This window comes from Ornithodoros turicata, chromosome 2 (genome assembly GCF_037126465.1).
Source record: "Ornithodoros turicata isolate Travis chromosome 2, ASM3712646v1, whole genome shotgun sequence".
Lineage (NCBI taxonomy): Eukaryota > Metazoa > Arthropoda > Arachnida > Ixodida > Argasidae > Ornithodoros > Ornithodoros turicata.
This window is the reverse complement of record NC_088202.1, coordinates 51,151,510-51,162,285: the sequence shown is the minus strand read 5'-3', so window position 1 is coordinate 51,162,285 and position 10,776 is coordinate 51,151,510. Positions and strand designations below refer to the sequence as shown.

The 10,776-nt window shown below is 45.1% G+C and overlaps 1 protein-coding gene and 1 long non-coding RNA gene across 2 annotated transcripts; one reads left to right on the top strand and one right to left on the bottom strand.

The window, feature by feature from the left end:
• Window positions 1-252: 252 nt before the first annotated feature.
• LOC135385390 (uncharacterized) lies at window positions 253-4,158 on the bottom strand. The gene is made up of 3 exons (XR_010420400.1): window positions 3,956-4,158; window positions 840-919; window positions 253-714 (listed from the first exon to the last, which is right to left on the bottom strand). It is a non-coding gene; the product is annotated as an uncharacterized LOC135385390 (long non-coding RNA).
• A 1,313-nt stretch (window positions 4,159-5,471) lies between these two features.
• On the top strand, window positions 5,472-8,021 carry LOC135383464 (uncharacterized). The gene is made up of 2 exons (XM_064612903.1): window positions 5,472-5,605; window positions 6,351-8,021. Exon 2 carries the CDS (start codon window positions 6,467-6,469, stop codon window positions 7,700-7,702), a length of 1,236 nt encoding a protein of 411 aa, XP_064468973.1. The 5' UTR covers window positions 5,472-5,605; window positions 6,351-6,466; the 3' UTR covers window positions 7,703-8,021.
• Window positions 8,022-10,776: the final 2,755 nt, after the last annotated feature.

Below are 10,776 nucleotides of genomic sequence, written 5' to 3'. Positions count from 1 at the left end.
CTGGACACTCGACGGGCAGTCTTTTTTTATTCTTCTTTCTTTTTAGTCGCCTGCGCTTCCGCATCCCCATTATTGCATTTCTAGGAAATCTCATTCGCATACACACGCTAACGAAACGAATAATCGAGCACGTGATTTTATCGGAGAAACAAATGTCCTAGACTCCCATGTGCAGCTGGTCAAGGTGCTTTTTTATGAGATTGCGAGGGAAAGTAGTAATTTGAGTGGCAAGCAAAACATACGCAGCACAAGTAACGTAGTCCTGGTTTATTTATGACATCCTGTGGCGGTGAAGAACATGCATGTAAATGAGCGAGTGCCGTGTAGTAACAGGTGCTTATAAAGAAGCACATCATTCCTGACCATGATGTGTGTGTGCGTGATGATGTCTTGAGGTTAATTGATTTGACATCCACATACTCTTCAATCTTTTTTGTCTTCCGCTACAATAATTCTCTCCCTCGTCCAGTCTGATATAACCCTTGAAATGCGAAGAGCCTGCTAAATAACCGTTTTCGTATCGAGAAATGTTCCCACGAAGGCGGCTTCTTTTCATCCTCTGACAGCTCTCGTGAAGTCGCCCATCCACGTTGCATTACAATCTGCAGCAATTACGTCCGCCAGCAACAACGCTTATGCTCGGGAACAGCTCGCCGCTGAATGGACGACCTGTGAATCGCTGTGCGTTGCTGTTTATCGGTTCAAGCTGAAAAGCTGCAACGAGAAACATAATTAACAAGCGCTGTAGTAGCTCGGTTTTCCAGCTCCGCTTCCAATGTGTGAAACAGTGAATGATCATAACAGTTGTATATTTGAAATTGCGATTTTAGTTTTCGAACCTTTTAGAAACGAAAACGAGATGCATCGTCCGACAGCTGCTAGAAAGCAGCTTCAGTCTTCCCTTGGTGGAGTTAATGACCTGCATAACGCAAGATATGACATATGTTAGTCGTGTTGGTCAGTTATAGCAGTGACCACAACTCGCTTTTCTGTGTTGTTTGGAGGTATTGAAAGTAAAATTTTTAGTCGGCATTCGTGTGGTACTGCTTTTCCAAGAAAAGAGGAAATAAGTGGGGAAACCTTACAGTGCTCGTTATCTGTACAAGAAATACTCGAAGCAGGAACACAACATATACACAATGCAGCACTGCTTCCTCAGATATGATCTACAAAAAGACCCTTCTGAGGTTCAGCTACCCAGGGAATGTACATTCTTTGCAGGATTACGTTGTGGAGTCATCTGGCACTATACACGGATAACCTTCCCAGCCACTCACAATATACTAGGCGTTGGGGCATATAAAAAAATGCGATTTTCTCGGCCCCATATTTTCATGAAGCGACAACAGAGGTTATATGTGCGCCCACTGCATTTCGCCAACTCAGGGTTAAAATCTGTGACTGGATTAGCTTACTTGGAACAAAGCCCGATATTACGCTCACAGCATTTCGTAAAAGCAGCATTGATACACAATTTTTTTACACGCTTTGCACTAGTATGAAAGATTTATATATATATATATATATAAATGAGCGACGAATAAATGCTCTCGGTTATTACACTCGAGCTCCCCCTGTACAGACATAACAAACCACCACGTGAGTCCTACCATGCTTCTATGCTTGTGCACATATATGAATTCTTCAATTATGCGCGTAGTTGAAAACATGACGCCGAAATTTGGTGTTTCCCATCAGATATCCCAGCAGCCACAACGGAGTATATTCTCCTGCGACAAACATTTTGTCTATTATCCTGTGCCACCAAACAGGACACATAACTTTCGAAACCAACAGGCACGTAAAAACTTGACAATTTTCCGCCTTTTTGAGCTTTCTGACGGTTATCGAATGCCCTGGATCTACACCGCCCACATCTGACGTACAGGAAAGTGCGCGCGTGTTTGCCGCGAGGGGCGCTGGACTACAATACTCAGTGCGCCTCTACGAAGTGCGGCTCGCCTATAGGCGTGCAAAAGCTCCCCTGCAGATAACAGTGGGTACATAATCCCACGGCATTGTACAAGTACATGACATCTGTCCTGAAGACGGGAGCCCGGCCCAAGAGCAATCTGGGAACCGAACACTGGGTATGAAAAGCGCACAAACAATGGCAAACCTTATCACGATACAAGAATATACAGGTGCTGACGCGCTCTGCTAAAGACGGTGGAGATCGCGGAAAAATTATATTGGGTGGCTGCCTCGAACTAGGGGGAACTCGGTGTGGGCTGGCGCAGTGGTTGAACCAAATTAGTCGCTTAGAGAACACGGCGTCAGTGTGGAAATGAAGTTTCCAGGGAACTCGCGGTTTGTGGATTCTCAGAAAGCCCGAATGCGACTCGTGTCCGAAAAGTGTCTCTGATGGCAATAAAAAGCTGCTCTGCGCATAGCTTTGTGTAGGATTACCGCTCAGGTAATGAATTTGTCGACGAACTGAGGCTTGGTGGAAGTTGACCGGTGCCGCAGTGACTCTGTGCACGTGCGAGCAGCTTGGAGGTCACTGCGCTGTTGTAATCTGTGAAGTCTACATGAAAGACTGAATGCTTGCATTTAGACATATTACGGCATTCTCACATGTTTATCCTTAGACCATTACCAAGACTTTTGCAACGCTTCACTTGGCCTTGAGTGCCTTCAACGACAAACCGCGAGGTTACATAGTGCAGGTTACCCGACGCACGTTGTGGTACCTGTAGCTGAGGCCTTGCTCAGGCAACTTCGAGCTCATGACCCCAATCAATTGACGGCACCATACCATGACAGAGGAAGGGCTGTTGTTATTCCCTATCTGCATAACATCTCGCACCGCCTAAAAAAGATCGGTGAAACAGCAGGAGCAAGGGTTGTTATCTCGGCCCGGAAGAGCTGAGTAAGCTCAGTAAATTGAGTTGTCCCCAGGTTGTGCACAGTTGCAGTACCGAGCACAGAAATCCCTTTGTCTCGTGTGATGAAGGAGTGGTGTATAAGTTACCACTCACTTGTGGAAAATGTTATATAGGTCAAACTGGGTGATGCATTAATGCGGCGCTTGCCTGGATACCGAAACCATGTGAACAACAAGAAAAAAGAGGGGTGGTTGGCTTATCATTGTAACACTCATGGATGTGAACCTATCTATCGAGATTGCCATATCATCGCAAGAAACAAGACTAAACTAACTAGGGAAATAATAGAAGCAGAAAAGATAAGTAGCCATCAAGATGCGTGCGTAAGCACACCTCCGGTACCTTTAACCGAAAAGGAACTGATCTTCCTCAGAACCGGTGCGCCCAGAGCGGTGACACTTGTGCTATGAAGGTGGTTTCTTTTTTGCTCATTTTCTTCAATAAACGTAGTTCGAAGTTAGCGCCCGTCCTGTCTGATTCTCCGTTCTTCATCCGTGTTTCTCGCGCTCTCAGTTCAGATGTCTCAATACCAACTAGCCCAATCCTCAACCCTGCTCGAGTCCAGAACGACGGAAATGAGGCACTGCGCAACATACTTTTTCAAAGCACGAAGATCCAGTGTTGACACAATCATACAAAACATCCAGCGCGCACTGTCGGGAAGTGTTTCACACGTACACATACTCCGATGTCAGAAGGTATTGCACAATGGACAGGCAATATGATTCGATGCAATCCCCGTTCTTCTGGTGATCAAGCTACGATGAATCTCGGGGCATTTCAAGATCCGTTTGAATTGCGGCATGAAGAAAGCCAAGTCTCTGAACCACTGCAGACAAAGGTGTCCGAAATACAGGGTTAAATCCCAAATGAGTAACGTTCGAACAGTAAGTTGGTTCCCCAAGGTTTCACCATGGGGAACCAACTTGGTGAACAACCATGGCTTCACCATCGCTTTGTCGAAGGGTAAGCTGTGGCTTACCCTTCCACAAAGCAAAGCCTGCAGAATCGAGACTGAAATTAGCAGAAGCAACACGGGCCACGAGCTTATTCTTGTACATACTTACCTGACGGGACGCAATCTCAAGACTGCAGAAGCAGCCCGATAGGAAATACAACACAGGGGCCGTGGATGAATACTGGAGCGTGACCACCGTCTTAGTGAAAGCTGAGAGCATAGACTATCAGCATAAACAACAAGCATACACTATAAGCTTACGTCTACGACGCAAAACAACGTCTTCGTTTGTTCTTTCATAGGCGGGCACAACGTTCGGGTGATATCGTGTCGATATGTGTTTCCTGGAAGGCGAGACTCCGAGTTTCACGTTGTATGTGCCAGAAGCGAGCGGAACTTAGCATGACATACGATACTGAAGAAACAATAATACAAAACCAGCTTTTCAACGCTGTGAAAAATTTACTTACGGTTTATAGGAGCTATATACAGGGTGTCCCAACTAAATGCGAACATGATTTTTAAAAGTATATACATCACTTTTGCCGACATGAAATCACTTGCAATATAGCATATGCTGAAAGGCACTCGTTAGGAGGGCATTAGCAAACTCCTAAGGAAATTGTCTTAATTAAGTTTTTAATTATAAAAGCTACGAAGTTGTCCCAATGAGAACATCTGGTCCCTTTGGTCACCTGATACCGGAGCAGTTTTCCGAACAAAAATCCGTTCGATAGATCGTCCGCAAAAAATTCGTGAAACAACAACTTTTTTTCTTTATTTTGTTCATTGCGCATCTCCGGGGACGCGACTTTCCTTCACCCACAATGGGAGAGGGTGAAAGAGCACACTATCGCCTCTTGCGTCCTGGAAAAAGATCAATAGAAAACAGAAAATGCAACCCAAGATAAGGGCAGTTCCGACAGGAGTCACCCGATACATTTGTTTGTGTTTTGCTTCCGCGAGTTAAAGATCATCTTGCACGCATGAGGCGGCACTGTGCTCCTTCACCCTCTCACATTAAGGGTGAAGGAAAGATGCTTCTGAACGTGCAATGAACAAAATAAAGAAAAAGAATGTGTTCCTTCACGAATTTTTTTGCGGACGATTTATAGAACAGATTTTTGTTCTGAAAACGGCTCCGACGAAAGGTGACCGAAGGGACCAGATGTTCTCATTGCGACAACTTTGTTGCCTTTACAATTACAAAGTTAATTATCGAAAGTTAATCAAGACATTTCCTTAAGAGTTTCCTAATGCCCTCTTAAGGAGTGCCCTTCAGCATATGCCATATTGCAATTGATTTCATCTCGGAAAAAGTGATGTAGTATCTATTAAAAAAAAATATGATCGCATTTAGCTGGGACACCCTGTATAGCCCGCATAGCTAAAATGTGACTGTCTTGCGGAATAAACTTATGAAGCGGTGAATGAACTTATGAATAAACTTATGAACTTACGGTCTTTTCTGCACCCACACGGTTTAGTCAACCCGTGTCCGTGTTCTAGTTTCTGTCTTCCTAACAACAAAACACTGATACAATGATTCCGTGGAATTTTTTCTTCTTTTTCTTAATTTATTCATTTCATTATTGGGTTTCGACAATGATGGGAAAAGCGTCACACCGGCATCGACATCGCGGGCGGAGCCAGATCGCGGTTCGCGGGTTCTGTGGGCAAAGAAGACAGAGCTTGCTGCTCTCTAGCTTGGTGGGGGGTAGGGTGTTAAGTAGCTGACGACGTCACCTCTACTCAAAAGGTAAGTTCATGTTCTATATTAAATGCGAGTCTTTTTGTATTGCAACAATTAAGCCTTTTCTTAAGACTTGTCTTCTGGTCGTATGGACACTTGCTTTGAAATTCCGGCAGCAGTATTGCAAAATTGATGCTTTTTTACTAACGTTGACATGGTATGCTTTGGCCAGCTGCTATTTTCACCAATTGCGAGCTAGCACAATTTCTTGGGGATCTCTGCTCCTTTTCGACGTATAACTGTGTTTAAGAAAGCCGGGAAGTGCCTTATAACGCCGAACTGAAAGCTACTCGCTACTGTTCAAAATATTTCCCCGAAAGCTGCATGGCCGCTGTGGCCTCCAACTTTCGGACAGTTTTGCTCTTGGAAATAAGTATGGATCATAGATAGATGAGGTAAGCGATCTACCGCAAAATCTAGCTCCTCACACTAACATGATCAGGCAACGCGACAGAAAGGAGGACAAACGACACGCACATAACAGCGATGATCATGTTTCAATGTACCAACCAAACACCCTCTACACCTTCTCGCGCTTCTTCCCTCAAATTAAAGAACGAAATACTCCCACATTAGAAATGCGACTCGCGCGAAGGTTATGAATATTGTCAGAAGTACGGAAATAACTATGACTGACACCCTTGTGCCATACAAATCATCAGACTTTGCGGTAGAAAAACGAAGACTAAGTCACGTTACCCTAAGTTTGTGTTTTGTGGAAATTACAATTTGCGCTGTTTTGTTGTTCCAGGCTGCATGCGCCGGGCATCAACTGACACCTGTCCAGTCTTTATCCATGCTAGTTTGAGTTCTCCGGTGTAGCCACGTGGTTCAAGCACTTCGTAACGTCGAGCAGTTGGTTTCAACATGGCGGACCTGCTGTGGGAAATCGACATGTTTCTATATTTAACTGCCCCTGCGTCTGAACAAGCGGTTTTGTGCCCTCCGGTTCCCAACACTCAAGGAGAAGAATTAGACATACCAGACGTAGAATGCCGTCAGAACATGGAGGTTTTACAAGAGGAACTGCCCGCACCTTCAACCTTCGAGTTTGGCGAGCAACAGTTAGACGGCGCTGTGTCATTCGACGACGAACTAGCCGACGGTATATCAGTTTCAGAATACGATTTTACCATAGATGACGTAGATAAAGAGATGGACATGGCCTTCCTGCCAAGCAGCCCGTGTTCGTGCGAGAGTGAAGTGGACTTACACTCCATGAATGAAGAGTCCCATTTGAGCACTGTAGAGGTGACGTCCGAGGATGACACATTGAACGAACTCATGTATGAGGACGAATATACCCCTGAAGTAGATACCATGAAACTCCACGAAGTACCAGAGATTTCTCCATTATTCCCGGCTTCGATAATACAAGAAAACGGGGATATGACCAGGGATAGACAAATACGCAGGACACCCAATAGTATTCAAAAACGTAACGTGCAACACTATCGAAAGAACCCAGCGCGTTCCAGTAAAAGCGACAGCGTTATCATGGTGCCGCAGCAGGAGAAAGACATTGCACTACAGCAGAAACGTGCATATTCGTATTCACGCGAATGGTCATGTGATCCTCACGAGCCTAGGAGGAAGCGGCCAGCGTTTGACCGGATGTCGACACATCATTCTGCTCTCCTCACTTCTCTGGGACGTTGTGAAGAAACTGAGCTAAGAAAACAAAAAACATGGAACGCTGCATCAATACACAGACGCAGGCACCAGGTCAAAGTTGGATGTTCAGGATCTTCCACAAGTTTCCTTAATAGGAACGTTCAATGTCTTCGAATAGCGCCAGTGAGCAACGCGCAAAATTCTGCAATACTGGCAAGCCGAGACGGACAGGGACGCCGAAAGGAGAATTATCGCACGCAAAGGCTTCCGCACACCAGAGGAGCGCAGTTCAGGTGTGATGGTCTTCTCAACATGTCCAGAACAGACAGTGTCCGAAGACTTCCCACAGTGGATGCAGCAGTTTACGAGACGGAATACGAAGCTACCGCGGACGGATATTATTTCGATAATGCGAGAAACGATGACACGCACGGTACGCTGCCAGCGCAGATGGAAGATGGTGAAGTTATTGACGGCGATAAGCCATAGCAAGCACGGCATCGAGCCAGATCCTCGTGGTTGCGGCACAAAATTCCAAGAATGAAAGGGAGAGACGGCGCAGATGTCAGGAAAGTCGCTTCTTGCTGCAAAACTGTAGTGCACATTGAGCAGCAAAATTTCCCAATTTATGTGGGAGGTACAATATATGCAACATACATGGATTGAGAAGAGCATATAGCGTTTGGGGAATGTGCCGGAAGGTTGCGTGAATATTGCAAATCACTGCACATTGGTTAGGCAGAGTTTTCACAACGAGTCCCACTTTACGCAGCAGTCTCGTTTAGTAAACAATGTACCAGAAAGCAGACATCGTTATTTTGTGTTTGTCTTCGAGCTCTCCTGTTGTCCGTGTGCCCTGTAGGGAGAGGTGTGCGCCGTCGTCGCCTATCAATTTGTGTTCGCCGCCGCCGGGTCGCTTGAATTAGAGCCTCTCAACACTTTCAGCTTTAGCTATTCAAATTACGGATTTGCTATGCAAGCACGACAGCTGGATGTAGCTGCTGAACCTTTCGCACGAAAAGAGGGTAGTATAAAAAGCAATATACATGATGTTTAGAAATCACGTAAGAATATTAAATAGAAACACACGGGGGGGGGGGGGGGGATATGCAATCAACGATAGAATTACGCTATCACGTACTGCAATTAGTTTTATCGAAGTTTAATTGAAGTTAATTTAATCCCGTGAATTGGAACCCGAAGTTGAATTCACAGAGCAATGAAAGATGAAAGTCACTGAAAAGGTTAGCCAGCTGTAGGACTCGAACCCACATCTTTGTATCCCACAAATTGAGGCTTTGTATGTATTTGTCCCTTCTATGTTGTTCCAGCCTCAGAACATCAGTTGTTTCATGTTCACAGAGCAACTTTATTTTAATGATGGTGATCGGTGAGTTCCACCGCTTGGAAGAGGAGGAGACTCGCGACAGGAAGGCTGGCAAACTACCATTGTGGAATGTACTTCGTAATGGAATGGGGTAATTCCTATATGAAAAACTTTCTCCTTGTGTCAAAAAATGTTACATTGGTTTGGCAAATTGCGGAGTTCCACTAAAGAAATGAAATATCTTCCAATTAAAATTTCATAAAACTACTTCCAGCACATGGCAAAAGTACCCTACGAATAAATATCGTTGATCGCATGGTAGAGATAAAACAAAATAGCCGTTTGGTTAAAGCTTACTGGCTGATTGCGAAGAGGAACACAGACAAACGCATGTACTGTAATGTACTGTACATGTACGCAGCGTACTTTGTCTCTCACTCTCTCTATTTTTCCCACACAGTCACTGAAACACCCGGTATACGTTGCCTGAATCAATGCTGGTGTACACAGGCTGCTCATCCGTTCACATTGCCCCCCCCCCCCCCCATACTACCAAAACGAGAACGTTTTCTAAAAATTGGCGTAAATAAGCGCTGTAATGTTAGCGAACTAGCAATAGACCTCTCCCTGTTTGCAAACGGATGACATCAGATGGTACATTAGCACCACCAACTTGGTAGACTGGAACCACTATACTAGAAAATCAGTGAGTGACAAGAAAGCCACAACAAATATATCATTTGATATTCTATGAATTTTGTGTAATAGCTTACATATTATTAGTTCTATGGCCTTGATCTGCTCTACTCTACCTGTAGCCCTACCTGTTAGGTAGCCCATTCTACAGATGGCTACCATGCTCCGGGGCCTCATGAGTATGTGTTACCCTCGGAGTACACGTAGTACTTCTTCGTGTACTAAGCAAGCGCGAACTAAGCCGTACTAACGGTAACATTTTGCACAGGATTACGACATTGACTTTCTTTGAGCTTTCTTTTCTTTCCGCAGTGGACAGGAGACGCGAAGCGAATGTTTGTGAGGACACCGAAGCGACTAAAAACGACCTCGTGACCTTCGTGGAGGAATGCGGCTGAGTGACACGGCAGCTTTGTTTCGGTTTCACTATGTCTACCAACGTCATGATTACAAAGTTTAATTGAAATTAATTTAATCCCGTGAATTGAACCCCGAAGTTGAATTCACAGAGCAACTTTATTTTAATGATGGTGATCGATTACGTCACGGTGACGTTTCTCGGGTAGAGGTCTGTCGTAATAAATCGAAGAAATCCATTGGTAACTCTGTCTTGATTCAACCAGGTTTTTGCAAAACACATTTATAGACAACGCAAAATGACATCGCGACTCGTAACATTACCCTTTGATCTAACACACAACACCCCCAAAGCGATGAACTGCCATCAGTTAGCAATAAAACCGGATAGCTCGCGGTACTGATATAACAATGATGGTGAGCAACGCCGAGGTTGTGAGTTCGATCCTCATCTCGGGAATGTCCTTTTGTAACACTGGATGCCACGACCTCAGCCTTATGTGAACATTATTTCCAGGGATGATTTTCGGTTCAAAGTCGCTAGCGTATGTTCCCCAGTGGCGCAACGGGTTAGCGCGCGGTCGTAGAAGAAAGTTGTCGTGAGCAATGCTGAGGTTGTGAGTTCGATCCACATCTGGGGAATGTACTTCTGCAACACTGGATGCCACGACCTCAGTCTTATGTTAACATTATTTCCAGGGATCATTTTCGGTTCAATGTGGCTACTGTATGTTCCCCAGTGGCGCAGCCGGTTTGCGCGCGGTCTTACATGAAAGTTGTCATGAGCAACGCTGAGGTTGTGAGCCCGATCCTCACCTGGAGAATGTCTTTCTGTAACACTGGATGCCACGACCTCAGTCTAATGTGAACATTATTTCCAGGGATGATTTTCGGTTCATGTGGCTAGTGTATGGTCCCCAGTGGCGCAACCGGTTTGCGCGCGGTCTTATATGAAAGTTGTCGTGAGCAATGCTGAGGTTGTGAATTCGATCCTCACCTGGGGAATGTACTACTGTAACACTAGATGCCACGACCTCAGTCTTATGTTAACATTATTTCCAGGGATCATTTTCGGTTCAATATGGCTACTGTATGTTCCCCCTTGGCGCAGCCGGTTTGCGCGCGGTCTTACATGAAAGATGTCATGAGCAACGCTGAGGTTGTGAGCTCGATCCTCACCTGG

Excerpts from the sequence above, each read along its gene's own strand:
- LOC135383464 (XM_064612903.1), top strand. The coding sequence starts at position 6,467 with ATGGCGGACCTGCTGTGGGAAATCGACATGTTTCTATATTTAACTGCC.